General features: G+C 52.1%; 5 protein-coding genes across 5 annotated transcripts; 3 read left to right on the top strand and 2 right to left on the bottom strand.

Moving 5' to 3' along the window:
* Positions 1–92: 92 nt before the first annotated feature.
* On the top strand, positions 93–3,005 carry IAR55_005736 (uncharacterized protein; the record flags this gene model as incomplete). Its single annotated transcript, XM_066948826.1, has 4 exons — positions 93–1,278; positions 1,329–1,678; positions 1,737–2,161; positions 2,213–3,005. 4 exons carry the CDS (start codon positions 93–95, stop codon positions 3,003–3,005), a joined length of 2,754 nt encoding a protein of 917 aa, XP_066800599.1.
* Positions 3,006–3,561: 556 nt separating this feature from the next.
* IAR55_005735 (uncharacterized protein) lies at positions 3,562–4,970 on the top strand (the record flags this gene model as incomplete). The annotated part of the gene is made up of 7 exons (XM_066948825.1): positions 3,562–3,621; positions 3,690–3,765; positions 3,918–4,000; positions 4,058–4,136; positions 4,335–4,443; positions 4,625–4,838; positions 4,941–4,970. The coding sequence occupies 7 exons, from the start codon at positions 3,562–3,564 to the stop codon at positions 4,968–4,970; spliced, it is 651 nt and encodes a 216-aa protein (XP_066800598.1).
* A 123-nt stretch (positions 4,971–5,093) lies between these two features.
* IAR55_005734 (uncharacterized protein) lies at positions 5,094–7,729 on the bottom strand (the record flags this gene model as incomplete). Its single annotated transcript, XM_066948824.1, has 8 exons — positions 5,094–5,879; positions 5,944–6,117; positions 6,180–6,350; positions 6,396–6,792; positions 6,858–6,940; positions 7,005–7,085; positions 7,140–7,206; positions 7,719–7,729. The coding sequence occupies 8 exons, from the start codon at positions 7,727–7,729 to the stop codon at positions 5,094–5,096; spliced, it is 1,770 nt and encodes a 589-aa protein (XP_066800597.1).
* A 324-nt stretch (positions 7,730–8,053) lies between these two features.
* IAR55_005733 (uncharacterized protein) lies at positions 8,054–11,403 on the top strand (the record flags this gene model as incomplete). Its single annotated transcript, XM_066948823.1, has 3 exons — positions 8,054–8,205; positions 8,478–9,177; positions 9,232–11,403. The coding sequence occupies 3 exons, from the start codon at positions 8,054–8,056 to the stop codon at positions 11,401–11,403; spliced, it is 3,024 nt and encodes a 1,007-aa protein (XP_066800596.1).
* A 370-nt stretch (positions 11,404–11,773) lies between these two features.
* IAR55_005732 (uncharacterized protein) lies at positions 11,774–15,667 on the bottom strand (the record flags this gene model as incomplete). Its single annotated transcript, XM_066948822.1, has 5 exons — positions 11,774–12,377; positions 12,439–12,652; positions 12,715–13,098; positions 13,161–13,719; positions 13,787–15,667. The coding sequence occupies 5 exons, from the start codon at positions 15,665–15,667 to the stop codon at positions 11,774–11,776; spliced, it is 3,642 nt and encodes a 1,213-aa protein (XP_066800595.1).
* Between the last annotated feature and the right edge of the window lie 363 nt (positions 15,668–16,030).

Below are 16,030 nucleotides of genomic sequence, written 5' to 3'. Positions count from 1 at the left end.
TTTAGCCTTATCTAATTTGGTCAGTGGCAAAATCAGTATTCTGCTCTGACGGGAAAGCTGATGTGTACTCCGCTCACAGGCTGCACCTCATCATGGACCAAAATCATGCACCTCCTTCTCCTTTGCGGCAACATCGACCGTCCTCTCGTCACGCCAATCAACCCACGCAAGACCCCTCCACCTCACCCACTGACAACAAGCTGAAGAATCCAGTTGGCTTGCCTCGGCCCTCTAATCCCTGCACTAGTCCTCCTGTTGCCACCAACGCCTTAGCTACATGGTCTCAGGAGGCTAGCGATCCTTCCTCTGTCTCGTATGTCAGTCGTCCGCAAGAGGAGGGAGAGGCCACTGCAGTGGAACGGTGGAGAGCGCAGGCTGCATCATGGGATGACTCCAACACGCAACCTCTAGCATCTTCGAGCCGGTGTCCCAGTCCCCATCATATCACAATGGACATACCTTCTGTGGAAGATCCCACACCCTCCAATTACCAAAGTTACCCTTCCTCTTCGCTACTCACATCCGCCCCACTCAACCGCACCGCTTCTGCCAATCCATCTCCATCCCCGGCGATGCACTTTCCCGAGCCCTCGCCTATGCCCACCCGACAGAAACGTAGTCGGGCCGCCTCCCTTCCCACTGCTACTCCTGTATTCAAGCGTCGCAAATCGGGGCATGACACTCCTACTCCTTCAGATGCTTGGCCAAGGACATACGAGAAAGAGCGGAGAATGCCATCCAAGATTGACCATCAGCGTACTGCTGCGGCGGATCTTGGTCGAAGACTCCTTGGCAACCGGTCAGCCAAAGCTTCGGCTGAGGAACAGCATTGCGTTGTCGCCTGTCGCCAACCCGCAATCAACATCCACTCCCTTCGTTCGCTTGACGCTTTGGAAATTCTCAAGAACCCTCAATTGCGACACGACCTCCTCTTCGATAGTCTCGCATTTCGACCGGTCAATCTGCCTTACGAGTTCGCGAGCAAATCCGGCTATGCCGAGGTCTTTACAGGTGGCAATACGCCTGTCGTTGATCCTCGTGCATCAAGTGTCGTTACAGACATGTACTGGGATACGATCGCGGAGGAGTTGGCGACTGGATGTCGATGTGTGAGGTGGAGAATGCCCAAAAGCTCGGTCCAATCAGACGGCTCGGCGTTAGGCAAGCTTGAAAGAATACCCTCCTGTCTATGTGGAAGGTGGAGGAAGGATCTCAATGAGAAAGAGTGGTGGTCTAGGGCTGCAGTCTGGCCGTCCAGATTGCCTGAGCTCATCAAGAGTGAGTCGAAGCGCTTCTCTTCTCTCCTTCAATCGCTAACGTCTCTGCAGCTTTGCGAGAGATTCTGATCTCCTTGATGGGCTCGACCACACCTTGCCCAAACCACTTTGCCCATTCATTCTCCAAAGAAGCTCTCGACGCCCACGAAGCGACATGTCCTACCGTCACTCACGCTCTCGTTCCCGAACTGTATGCCGCTCTCGATCCAGAGTTTCTCACCATTCAGGTCCGACGAGGTGTGTTTGACCTCACTCTCTTCGAGAAGCTTGGAGAGGCTATGAAGGTCCACTGTGCACCTGTGAGGGATGCGATGGTCGATGACATGGTCAAGACCGCGTTGTCCGGCCATGTCGCTCAAGGTCTCAGGAAGTGTTTCGACTGTGCTGAGGTCATGAAGCTGGTGAGTATTGGTAATTGCATTGATGTATAACCTGCTAACCCAATCATGGCCATCTCAGGACATCGCCAATCATCAGGTCCACGCACTGCGACCGTACCTCTGGGAGCATGCGAACACATACGAATTCGCTGCTTTCCAGAGTTCCCTCACCCTCTCACAGAAGTCACTTGAAACATCACAGACCCGAAACTGGCTTAACGCTGCCTCTCGACGGGTTCTGGCTGCCTCAGAACCTCGCACACGATCTCATCTCATCGGGAAATGCGCCTGTCGGACCAACAATGAGCTAGTGATGCGCGCCTTGAGTGATGGGTTCACGGAACTCGTCTTCGGACAATGGCAGACGGGAGATCAGTGGCCACCGGCGGTTCAGAGACGACAGATGGGCTCAAACGGAATCCAGGTGGTTGACGGTCCCATAAGTGGGTCGGTTGATGTGCCCGAATCCTTCAAGATGGACTCTAGGAGGATCAAGGACTTGCAGTGAGTAGCGATGGGTCGTCTTCCAGAGACGCCAGCTGACCTTGTGCTTAGTGCCGAGGCAGTCGACATCGCCATTTCACATACTATTCTTCTAGCTTTCCGCAACTTCTTCACCCAGACACACGGCATAGTCTCTCAGGAAGTCATGCACGATAGCCTGACAAAAGCTCGACTTGACATTGAGATGATCATGGACAAAATCACAGCTCGCAACGACTCGACCTCGCAAGAGAGTGCGGAAACATTGCTCACCGACTTGTCATTCCGCCTAGCTTTCCATATCATCCGTCCGGCATTCCTCGAAGGGCCTGCGTCTCCCTCCAGTACCCAGGAGATGCAGTCTATTGTCCACATGGCGAAAACGCTGAGTGGCTTTATTACGAAGAACGTTCGACGAGAATCCGACCTGTTGAATGGAGACTTGCAGAGGCTACGGGTCGTTGTGACCAAAGTCCTGACGGATGTACTCCTGAGCTACAGGGTCAATCCCACTAGCAGTTTCTTCGAGCCCAACGCAGACAAATGTCAAAGACGTGACTCCATCTCGACGGCAACAGCAGCTATGGCCCTTAATCCCCCTCCTTCAGACGATGACACTGCTTCGGAGAGCGAAGGTGACAAATATTCCTCGACAAGATCTGTGCCTCGAGAGGTTCGCGAACGACACGAGGCTTATCTCGCACGATGCAAAGATGAGGAGCTGGCCCTCATCAAGTCCAACGGTCTCGAAGGTGTCGCTGAACCGATCAAGGAGATGACGGAGAGGATGACCAAGCTTGTCGCCTTCAACCTATCCGTGTTTGGCCGTGTTTACGGTGCATCAGGGATGATGATTGGGTCGTGAGGAGTCACTTTCAAGGAGATTTTCGTGATCTGTAGTATGATTAGAATCATTGTTGTTATCCCTCATTTCAAGTCATCCGTCTGCATCTAGCATCTTCCCGTCACCTTTTCTGCTTACTGTATACCGTCTCACTTCGTCTGTTGATATGATAATCAGTAGCATCTTTTGATCTTGTTTAGTATCTCATCTCGCATAGCCTTATCTTCGACTTGTTATTCAGTTGATTTTTCAAGACGGTGGTGTCGTCGGAAGTTACATGCATATGGACTGAACATTCCTACGGTGAGACGAGAAGCCAAAATCTCAGAGGAAGATAGCAGAGCAGAAGTTCCACGTCACACCTGTCTACGAAGCGCGTCGAGATCCAGAACAACGGAGAAAATCACTTTCGCATCGTAGACTATTGCAAGTATCGCTTTCTTACATCTTTGTCATACATCCCGCGGCTCTCGTTCGTCTCATCTCGCTCTGTTCTTGGGACCAACCAGGCCGGACCAGAACCACTCCCTGATATACCCGTTCGACATTACCGGCTTGGTGAGAGGCTTATTTCAAGATGAAGTTGTTCGGAATATCGACAGTCCTCTGTACGTTACCTTTACTCTCCGCGGTAAATGTGAGTGATTCCCCCTCTTCTCCAGGCTCCTGAATCGAGGAAGCTAATGCGGACGCATGCTGGACCAGGCATTGCATTTCTACTTTGAATCTAACGAGAAGAAGTGCTTCCTAGAAGAATTACCGAGTGATACGATCGTCGAAGGTGAGCTGTGCTTGTGTTGAAATAATTTCGGCTTCACTCTTCCCTCCCGTTGTCGCTCCCTTCCTTTTGAGATGCGACACGATCGCCGAACGATATTCGCTCGGCGTCTGACATCATACTGACATTTCTCTTGTTTCTTGCTTCGTTGCTAGGCCATTACAAAGCGTACTTATGGAACGAAGGTGCGAACGAATGGAAGATGGACGATGAGATGGGTATCCACGTCTCGGTCGAGGTGAGTGGCGGGTGTCGGGATCGATGTACGAGTGCTGATTGTTTGTCGGTCGTTCAGGAACTGTCGAGCGGACATACGGTGGTGAACACTAGGGGTCCACCGGATGGAAGGTTCACTTTCACTTCTCATGAACCTGGTATGTGGAATTTTTGAGGTCTTCTTCCTACCGCATCTTAAGAGCTTTAGCAAAAACGGTCAAAGGAGACGGAGAGAGAGAGGCCTTTCAAGCGATAATTGGCTTTAAGCTTCTCCCGTCCTTTCCACCTCTTTCTTCTTCCTTTCTTTTCTCTAGCCATGATGAGTCCAGCTAACCCACACCTCGGATGGTCCGCAGGAGACCACAATATCTGCTTGCACTCCAACATCACGGGTGGATGGTTGAGTACCCAGCATATCAAGTTGTATCTCGATATCAATGTGGGGTCATCCAAAGCTGATGTGCAGTGAGTTTTCGCACGAGTACAAACCGATTTGGTTTCCTCCGCTCTCAGTCCCTTCACGCTCGTTTCGATCTCCATCATGCGTCCCTCTTTTCTCCTCTCTCTCTCTCTTCTCTTCGCTCTCCACGCGAAAGCTGCTGCTGACGCTTATCCACCCTGTCCGTTCTCGATCGCCGATCGCCAGAGGCGACCTATCCCACGTCTCTACACTCTCTTCCAAGCTTCGCGATCTCAATAGTAAAGTCGAGGACATACAACGTGAACAACGATATCTACGTGAGGTGGAAGCAACCTTCCGAGACGCTAGCGAAGCCACCAACTCGAGAGCGATCTGGTGGAGTCTCGCTCAGATCTTCGTGCTCGTAGGTGCGGGAGTTTGGCAGATGAGATATCTCAAGGTGAATCTCACATCCTCGATTGATCGTTCATATAAGTCAGCATTCGGCCTATCAAGGCCGATAAGGGATCAAAGCTGATTGTGTTATTTTCCCCGCCAAAAGATCTACTTTGAAGATAAGAAATTGAGATGATCGAATCCAATTCGCAGCGAACGAGCTTGACGATGGATGCATTTGTGATATATCCACCATGCCATGCCAAGCCAAAAACACCCTTCCACCGAATCTATAACTAGATCTAACAGATTTTTAAACCTAAACCTCAAACTTGTCTGCTGACTCTTCCTTGCCCTCTTCCCATGCTCGGACTTCCAAACCACCTCCTCTCTGGACGATAACTTCCAATAAGACATTACCTGAGTCAGAGACGTTCACCTCGACAGCACCGAGGGCCTTGGTCTTGACGGTGATGGGAGTCTTGACCTCCTCATCTTCCTCTTCCTCATCCTCGTCATCCTCATCCTCGTCCTCTTCATCTTCGTCCTTTTCCACTGGAGCTCGCTCAACCTTCTCAACCTTGACATCGTGCTTGCCCTCCCAGAGCTCAAGCACAACCTTGGAAGCGCTAGAGACGGGGATGGCAACTCTTCGTCGGACGGGCAATGGTGCGCCGGAGTCAACGACAACGGCAGCGAGGTTGTCACCCTCTTGACCGGGGATGACGATACCGATAGGAGCGGAGGTGGTAGGGACTGTCTCCTGGGCGGTAGCAAGGACATCTTCGACCTTGAGACCGTTTTGGAGTGTGCGGAGATGGAGAGCTTGGAGGGCACACCCTATAGCGATGACCTGAGAGGGATCGATGGCGGCAGTGACGGGCGTGGTGGGAGCGACGAGGAGAGACAAGTTTTGTTGAAGGCCGGGGAAGAGAGTAGAAGCACCGGCGAGCAAGATCTCATCAATCTGGACCAAGTCGAGACCGGCTGACTGGACGACTGAGGTGAGCTTGGCACCGACTTGTCGGTAGACTGAAGAAGCGAGACCGTCGAATCGTAGTCGGTTGATAGATGAGGAGAGATCCATTCCGTCCTTGAGGGATTCCTGCACAGAGAAGGAAGTAGATCAGCGGATGTCCGAAGCCTCTCAAAAGGAGAGATAAACGTACCACGGCACAGGTGGCAGCACCACTGCTGGCACTGAGAGATCGCTTGGTGTGCTCGACCGCAATTCTCAGCTTGGCTTCGGCACGCTTGTCAGCGATAGGAGCGGATTCTCCACAAGGAAGGTCAAGAGCGACCTTGGTCTTCTTTGTAAACTCCTTTGCGAAGTGTTTCAGGAGCTGCCCAAACCGAGGTTCATCAGCGATTGTTTCAACATAGCGCGACAAGATTCAATGCCCACCAAGTTGTCGAACTCTCTTCCACCGAGCTTGTCCTCTCTATCCTTGGCCAAGACGGTATATTCTCCCTCTGAAACCTGGATGACACTGACACCCAAGCTAGTCTCCCCCATATCTAGGACGACGACTCGCTTATCTCTCTTCTCCTCCTCACCGGCATTGCCCTCCTCAGGCTTACCCAATAGACCTCTCTCCTTCCTCTCTTCGCTCAAGCCCACTCGGTAACCAACCAAAACAGCAGCTGCCTCATCGAGAACTTGCAGAACGCTGATGCCGGCATCCTCAGCTGCTTTTCGTAGAGCGTCGCGTTGGGCAGGGGTGAACCACGTGGGAGCAGAGACGACACAGGCAGTAGGCTTGACACCGAGGAAGTCGGTGGCGGATTGGAAAAGAGTGGAAAGGAAGAGAGAGGTGACCTCGGGGACGGTGAGGGTTTTAGTGGACGGGATGGGTTCTTGCGGAGCAGGAGTAGCGGCTCCTGAAGTGGCAGCAGATCGAGAAGCAGGCGTAGCTTGCTTGGGAGGAGGAACAAGGATGTCGACGGTGTAAGCAGGGGTCGTGGAGGTGGAGATCAAAGGGGCCGTAAGGATGGCGGTGTGGTCAACCTCATCGTAGCTGTTACAGGAAATCAGATTAGCCAGGTAGACAGATGAGACACAGAGGTAGGACCGAACACATACGTGTGACCAAGCAGATTTCGGAATCCCATGATGGTGTTCTTGCCATTCTTGACGAGGTGAGGTGTAGCACCATTACCGATGTACTAAGAGATTGTTGAAAAAACAAGTTAGCATGAGATGGACACGACAGAACTGGCGAGCACTCACCACTTGTTCACCGGCGTAAGAGATGGCACAAGCAATTTGCCTCTCACCCTCCTCGTTGGCGATACATGTAGGGTGGCCCTCCTGCAAGACTGTCAGCTACCTCCATGGTTCGACGAAGACAACGAGACAACACACCTTGTCGATGACAGCGATGGAGGCGTAAGATTGCCCGAAGTTGATACCAAGGATAGCTGGTGCGGACCTGCAGTACGAAGACAGAGACTGTCAGCAGAGCCAAGCATACGATCAGCCATCCGACACGTACATTTTGATATCGTTTTCAAGTGTTTTGAATGAAGGAGAACACTACGACTTTGTAGTGTCTAGATGTCACCTCAAAACGTCGTTCAGAAGAAATCTCGAAAAATCACGGACACAGCAGGATGTAAGCTAGCCCCTCACATAAGACAAAAGACAGAGGCCAGAGCGCTAATGCCGAGGAATGATCCCGCTTGCCGCATCGGCGATTTCCCATGTGGCAGATTCTCATTCGGATGAGACATAACTTTTATCGCCAGGTCCGAAGCGTGTGTGCTTTCTGGGGATTGCAGAAACGCGCTATTCATAGACGATCGCTACACCGACCATCACCGTGAAAGCTTTCAAAGCGTGCAACGACGATGTGATACCAAGGAAGCGTACGCTGATGACGGACGACCGCCTCCTCTTGAAAGCGGAGTGGAGCCCAGCGATGTGCATACGGTGTGAACTCACAGGGTGGTCATTGCGAATGTGTGTGTGTGGAGTGTGGAGTGTTGTGGGTCTGGTGGGAGTGTCCGAGGCGTGTCGGTGTCGGTCCGTGCGTTATCAAAGGAGGCCCGGCATCGAACTGACACGAGTATGACCGATCACTTGTGAATGAATCTGTACACGCGTTCCAACACAGCAATCTGACACCGTAACATGGTCAGATTCGCTCAGGTGTCATCTAACCTTGACCATACTATCACTACCACCACTCATCACTACCATTGCTGCTGCTGCTGGTGGCCACATCACATCGAGACTTTCGACCAGAGTCGAACCCAACACGTGAACACACCAGGTCCATGGCACGTCCCAGTCCTTCTCGAAATGACGGCGCGACCGACAAACTACTTCCACCCCTCCCACCTGGGGGTTTAGGTCTTGACTTTTCCGGAAGAACAAGCATCGATAACGGGGATGAAGAAGATCATGGTGGGTGGAAAGACAACAATCCGTGAGTCTGCTTCTGTCTGGGATTGTATTCGTCTTGGTAAGGTTCCCTTTCCTTTGGCTGATGTGTCTATGGATGTGTGGGCTGCCCTTTGTTGCAAAGATCGAGGATGTGTGATCCATCCCGCCAATGGGCGCGGGGCCAATTGGTTTGGACTGGTGTCTGGTCGATGTGTCGGTCCCCGCCATCATGGAATACCTCTCCGACCTGTTTATCGCATGGATTCATTGAGCTCGTCATGTCCAAGTCGGCTAACTCGCTTTCCGTTGCACAAGTGGTTCGAATCAACCGTCACCGTTTCAACTCACCTCCCTTTGCGACAAGTCACCGACATCGCCTCTGGTCGCGTCGATTCAGCCATCGACACCTACCACGGCAACTTCATCGTCCTTTTCATCTCGACATACCTCATCTGTTCCATCCACGGCCACTCTAACGAAACCAACTCAGAGCACCGTAACGGCTATCATGTCCGAATCACCATCGGTGGCAGGTGTCGGTCCGAAGGCATCATCGTCTCTCAAAGTTGAGGAATCGAGATCAACTCCCCGCGCAGGGAAGAGGATCCTGTTCGTCTCCAGCAGCGTGTCGAGAAAGTCAAAGTCGAATGGTACGGTTCAACCGATCAGCCTGGCCCCACCTCAAGCTCGCGCTCCATCGACTCCGACAGGAAGCATTGATAGGCTGGGAAGGAAACGATCGTCCGGTCAGCTGTTGTCGGGGATAGGGAAAGGACTAGATAGAGTCGGAAGTGTCCTGCGAAGGAATACCCCAGACGGTAGAACGCCTGATTCTGCAAAATCTATCTCGGTGAGAAGCGGTGGTGGAGGCAATTGGAGTCGGGGCAAGAAACGAAATGAGGCTGCTGTGATCGAGGAGGCTGACGAATCGTCGTCGACAAGAGCGGAGAAGATATTGGAGATCAAGAGCGGTGAAGACGGTGACGCGGGCATCGGGAGACCATTCAAGACTGAAGTGAATGCTGTCGATCTCATTGTACCTAAAGCTGGAACTGACTGCTTGCCACAGCACGACTTGCACGTGTCCCCAGATCTTTCAGACCTTCCGCCAGCGTGGCTTGAATCGCTCAAGGCGCAAGGACTATCTGAGTCCGATTTGAAACTGATCTCAGCGGCTCATGGACGACGACATCAAAGTCGAGATCAGCCATTTGAAGTCGGTTTCAAACCACCTCGCACACCTCTATCGGCTCCAGCTGCATCCACTACACTACTCGACACTGGTAGCCAAGGTCACGATGCTAGCCTGTCTCATTTTTTATCCAAGCACCTCCCGAGAAAGTTCTCATTGGAGCTGCAATCGCCCAAGGAGTCTACTACAACTGGTGCCAGATTCCGTCTGGATCACCTTCGTGCTAAGGTGAGAGATGTCTTCGATGCAGGATACGTTTCCTCACCACCCTCCACTGCAAAGGAGCACGACTGGCCCCGTGGAGATCTCGAATTATACCCGGTTTCTGCAGCTGAATCAAGTGATATAGATGCAGAGACCGAGGGGGACGAATCTTTCTCTGCAGAACCTGGCAACTTTATGCAGTCCAAGAAAGAAAGGGATAACTATACACCGCGACTTTCTAAACGTTTTTCGGATCAGCTGAGGGGTTTCAAAGAGTCCAGGTTCGGTCTGGAAGAGGAAGGGGCCGGCGAGTGGGGAAGAAGTATCCTCGGTGCGGCATGGAAGGATGGAATAACAACAACCAAAGAAGGTCAACGGCCAAGTTTACCGGAGGGCGAGAGCGTAGATGTCAGTCCCGCAGGGACCCGTACAACTTCCGTGGATTCGGACGATTCGCAAGCAATCCCTATCTTACCCCTGGAGCCCGAAGAGCCGAAGACTCCATTGCCTATCAGTCTTGGTGGCTCGACTCAAGAGTTGTACTCGCCGCTACGCTTGCCGACCAATGCCGTCCAGTCCTCAAGTCTTCATTCTGGTCCACAATCTGTATCATCCATCTCTAGCGCTTCCCGTTACAACTCCCCTTCGTTCCAATTCCAACTTCAACAGGAACCGAAAGACTCGTCGAGCCTACCACGTTCAAGACACTCGACAGACTCGTTCGGGGTGCGCTATACCTCCATGTCAAAATCCTCTCCAGATCTGAACCCGATCACTCCCTCTACTTCTACCGAAGACGCGACCCCGCGAATGCCGAACGAAGAATGGACAGCGATCGAAAGCAGAGGCGACTACAAGCACGATACAAGAAAGATTGATACTGGAAGCGATCAAGCAGGTGATGGAGCTGAGGTTGCAGGTGATCCTCCCTCTCCCGCCTGCTCCGATCTGCTTACCGCAAGAAGACCGGATGCCCATCAGCAGAACGCCTCTCCAGCAACAATGCAGGACGACACGCATCGCCTCACACAACGATCCCCATCATTCCCTGAATCAATGAGACCCACCACCTTGTTTTGTCAAGGATCTCTCGATCCATTCCCCACTCCTGGTTCCGAATCAGTACCGACAAGTATTGCGGGATCGTATGAGCATCTCCCTCTGGTGGAAGATATCACCAGTGGACCATATCCTTATACTGGAGATGGGAACGACCCTCAGATCTCCTTTCCAACTTCTGCGACCGAACTATCTTCTTTACCTTCACGATGTGTCACTCCCATTCCCGTTCCCACTATTTCAGAACGAATCCAAAATCAAGATACGAATCATCTGTCGCCTGAACGGATCAGGATCAGTCCTCGTCGTCATTCGCGATCGCGATCTGTGAGAGAACAGACGTCGTATTCGACGTTCGATTCGACTCCTTATCGCCTTTCGCCATCTCGTGATCCGTTGGAAGGACTTGATGGGGCGAGCCCGAACGAGAGAGCGAGTATTGCCCTGAGCATACTGAGTTCTGAGGCGAGTACGAGTATCCACTCGCTGCATGAGCTGAGGGAGGCGACCGTCAATGTGGCTTATAAGGGAATGATCTTTCCGGCGGGAAGTGGACATGAAGCAAGTAGTGAGAAAGTCTCCATCAAGGACGTAGGAAGAAGGTCGAAAGTGGACGAAGAGGGGAGAGGGGAGCTCGGTCTGGATCTGATTGATAAGAGGGAATCGGACGAGAATATCTCAACGAGTGATGGTGTCTGTCCCAGTGACGAGGCGGAGGGACACACGAAGGATGCTTTGGACGCTCTGGGTGCAGCAGCGATGAGGATCGTGGATGCCCAGGTCTAGAACGTGGTGCGCAAGAGGAGGCCTGGCGATATTGGTCGCTTTGTGGATCGTCCAAGACAAGTTCGTTAGCGATAGAACAGCTATAATATCGTATGGAGGTATAGTCAGCCCGTTTTAGCACAGTCGGATGTCCTTTGTTGCTGTTTCGGCGGAGACTGCGCGATTCACGATGTATACTATGCAGATACAATTCATTGCATCAAAGACGAGCTGTATTATGGGTGTACTAGATGCCCAATCTGGATGAATGCTTGGTTGGGCATGAGACAAAACAGACATTACAAATACGATGTACACGACATTATTACTTTTGATTTCTGCTTCTCCTCTGAATCCGCCTTTTTCTTATACTCCACCTTGCATTATTACCTTACAATCCTTCTGCCTTTCCCAACTTGACTCCTTCTCGCACTTCTTCCCTATCTCCGCTTAAACCTCTCTCAACTCTCCCTTTCCTTCTTTCCAACGCTCCTAGACCTGTTCCCACACCTCTATGCCATACACTCTGTTCATCCGCCGTACCCAGCATCGCCACCATGGTCTCCACAAACCAATCTGGTTTCTTGATATAATGGACGACGACCGTTCCTCCTCTTTCACTCTCGTCGCCAAGGAAACGATCTGTTCTCGAAGTTCGTTTCGCAAAGGCTTTGTCGATCTTCTGTCGGGTGTTCTCCATTTTAGAGTAGATCTGTTGAGGAGTAGCGTCTTGAGGGTTCGAAGAAGATGGGAGATGTCTAAACTCTTCACGAAGTTTGGACAGAGGTGAACCTTCGATTAGAGCTTCCACTTGTTCAACAGCAGTCATATCGTTAGCGAGAGATCGATAAGCGACACCGAATTTCGATACGGTAGAATACGCATGGGCGGCATCGGGTCCTCCTCGAAGTGCGATGGTGGATGAAGATAGACCAGTACGATTCTCAGATCTAACCTCTGCGACAGCGGAGGGGAACAAGAATCCATGAGAGTATCTATTCAGAGACAAACAGTCGTCAGCTCTGCTAAACTTGTTTCAGCGCAATATCGACTCACACTGTCCCAGCTTTGGGATGATCATAAATCCAGCATCTCTCCGTCATCCACACGATCTGCTCCCTTTCAGGATGCATGTTCATCCATTTCGCTACCAACTTATCTTCCTTCCCTCTAGTCAATGTCCTGAGTGCGGGCGACGCTGCGATGTATTGAACGAGATCGAAGGACAGGGCGTAGCACTCTCCCGCCATGAATTGGTTCTTCACCAGGTCTGCAATCACCAAACAGGTAAGCGTAGTGCCGAGGTGCGTGCTTGGGCTTGAATCCACTCACATCCCCAGAAAGCTTTGGATCTCGGGGCGATCCTAAGCCTCTTTTCAAGTTCTCCCAACATGATGAAAGAATCCTCATCCGCCTTGACGACGTACGACGGCCTTTTTTCCCCTCTCCATATAGGCGCAGGTCTGCTCCATCGTTCACCAAGAGCACCTTCGGCCTTGACTACCGCTTCCTCCGCATCACCGTAAGTCGCCATGGACTGCTCTAAATTTTTGGACGCTCGGAAATCAGGATCAGACGGCGAGGACGAAGGTCGAGATGATGTGGGATATTCCCAATCTGGGACTGTGGCGTTCGCTGCGGCCCATGAGAAGAACGCGTGCGTCTTTCCGCTGTTCATATTCTCCTCCATGTCCAACAACAGAATATCGTTGAAAGCTGAGGCGACAGTCAGCTCAGTCTCGTACGTCATACTGGCAGGTCTTCAGCTATCAATTCACCTTCCATTTCAAGCTTCACAGCCGCTTCGTATTTCTTCCTAGGCCGTCCCATCACGAATCGTATTCTCACCCCTTCCGTGCCCTCTGTCCTACTCCGCCAATGACTGGCATAGCTTTGCCTAATCATGTGTCTCCGCTCCACCCCTTCATCTGTGGTGAAGACGCCGATCAAAACTCCAACAGGCTCAAGCGCATCTTCCAACGCGTCCGTCGCCATTTCAGCAGAGTATGGCGGAGTCGAATGCGGGTGGTACGGCCATGCAGGATGGGACGGTGTGAGAGGCATGAGGGTGAGCGGTTTCGCTGTATTAGGCGCGAATGAATTGACAGGCACTGTGTTGGAGTCATGTAATGGAGAATGAGGGAAAGTGGGATTGGAATGAACGTGAGAATTGATATGCGGAGGGGGTAGCGATGGATCTTGCAGAGAATAGAGGGTAGGATAGTTTGATGTACAGTATTGTCGCCACGGTAAGGGCTCTTTGTCGGGATTCAAAATGTGCTTCAGGGCGAAGGTGAGTGTGACGGCGAACATTGCTACGGACAGGAGGAACAAAGTCTACAAAAGGGAGGTAAAGATATCATCAGCCTGTTGTACCGTCATATCGTGTGACAACAATACTTACAATCGTTCCGGGCTCTGTAGGCACAAATAACATGACCCTCGCTAGCCACGTCGAGCCCATCACTTGATTCTCCTTTCTTCTCCGACCTCCTCGTTGACCTGTCATCAACTTCTCCCTCTCTCTATTCCTCTGTCTCGCTGTCATCCCTTTCCTCGGTGTCAAATCCACTCTCCCCTCTCTCAATCCGAGCGCGTTGCCTATCCTTTCGATCAGCCATCCCCAGCTTCGTGTCCCTGTCGGAATGAGCTTGTTTGCAGAGGAGCTGACGCGCATTAGTCTGGGCGGTGGAATGCTGGGAGTGGCCAAAGAGATCTTAGGGGGCATCGGAATATCGATTGACGCCCGCGAAGTCCACCAGGTTGGACGATGGTAAGCAGGACCATGACTGGGCTTATCGTCATCCTCTGCCGAACTTCGGCTGTCAGATCTACTGGCACCCCACCCCAGTCGGGAGGAAGAGGTTGAGATAGATGTTCGAGGAGATGATCCTGACCCACTGGGGACGGGACCAGACGAAGAGGCGGCATACTCGCCACCAAAGTCATGAAGTGAAGGATGGGGCGAGTGATGCGGAGTTGGGACGCGAGAGACGGGCGGCGAGGCGTATGGAGACGATGGCATCGACAATGGCAGTATGTTGTGTGGGTCGTGAGGAAGCGGTTGTAGATTCGACAAAGAGGGCTGAGAAGAGAGGACAGTCGTGCGAGGAGGAGAGGTTGTGTAGGCTGGGTATCCATTGTCTGATGAAAGGGATACGTCACTCATGGCGGGGGTCATGCTGATTGCAGGGGTACCTGCATAACTGGACGACGCCGAGCTTGACGATTCTCCATTCTTGTGAAGACCTGTCATGTTCCACTCCCACTTGCTTCTCGCTGTGCTTCTCTTTGCCAGTCGAGGTGTTTCCGTATCGTCGTCGTCGTCTTCTCTCTCGTCGTCAGATTTTCGAGATTTCAGGTCGACCGGGGGCAAGGTGAGTCTGTTCGCTGAGAACCAGCCGAGCGCAGAAGGTCCGGCCGGTATCGTCGGGGATCTGGCCTTGTTATCGAGCGAGTTTTGCCTGTCTTGGTTGGTGGCGTTGTTCTTGGGTAAGGAGATGGATTGACGCCGTCTCGTGATTCCTATATGCCCGTTCTCGTATGTGGGAGTGATAGGTTGGTTGTTATAAGCGTCTGTAGAGGTAGAATACGATGGCCGTCGAGGATCAGAAATGTCCAATGACAGCCGTTTCACTGAATGACGAGAAGTGGTCTTATGAGAGGAGAAAGGAATGGCGACGGGGCTAAAACTTTCTGAAGGGCTTGGATTTGAGGGCGGCAGGTAGACGTGAGGGGTGGCTGAAGTCGCAGCAGGGCGACGAACGGGCCGTGACTTGGAGCCAGAGGGTGAAGAGGGAGTTTTACGGGTGGATGACGAGGAAGGTAGAGACTGGGAAAACGTCGTGCTCGGACTCGTCGACGAGGGTGTTGGTCTCGCCGCACGGTTCGTGGTCGTGGTCGTGGTCGAGGTGGAAGACACCGACACGCGACGACGATGCTGGTCGTTCTCGATACGAGCAACAGGTCGTGGAGGCGATCGCGACGGCGAGAGTGATTGGTGGTTCGTGGAGGAGAAAGGGAGGTGTGAGGGGACCAAGGGCTTTGTTGATGGGATTCGAGTTTCGACCAAGATGGTTTCGCGGCCGTCTGCGCTCGCCTTTGGGTCAATGTGTCGTGTCCCTTGCTCCTGCTCTCCTTTCGTTGTGTCGTTCGACGCCGGTACTGATGCTAATCGATCTCCCTGGGTATAGTGTGTATGGTGAATATCGTTGATCCGAGTATGCGTTGAGTCCGGGTATGTTGATTTCGTGGCCGTGTCGAGTGATATGGTAGGAGAACTCATGGTTTCTTCCTCCCTTCTTGCTCTCTCTGACCCTCCTTTTTACCCTGTTCTGTTATTATCGTCCGTTGTTGATAATATGGTTATGGACCACCGCCTTTGCTCTGACCATCTCGTCCCTTGCTTCGACGGACTGCTTTCAATTGAGATCTCTCTTGTCTACTCGTGTTGTGCTAATCATAGCTACGGGATCTGAGGGGGGGCGAAACTAAACCTGCACCGGTCTTACTTTTCGAAGTGTGTGTTGGGATGATGAACAGGATAAAGGGGGAAAGGGAAAAAGGAGGGCCAGGTGCAAGAACGTAAAAGGGTGGGGGGGCAGAAAATAAACGACCGGGCGATTAGGAACGGGATCAAATGTCGATA

This window comes from Kwoniella newhampshirensis, chromosome 12 (genome assembly GCF_039105145.1).
Source record: "Kwoniella newhampshirensis strain CBS 13917 chromosome 12, whole genome shotgun sequence".
In the NCBI taxonomy this organism is placed as follows: domain Eukaryota; kingdom Fungi; phylum Basidiomycota; class Tremellomycetes; order Tremellales; family Cryptococcaceae; genus Kwoniella; species Kwoniella newhampshirensis.
Note: the sequence above shows the minus strand (reverse complement) of the source record. Positions and strands in the feature narration are given on the sequence as shown.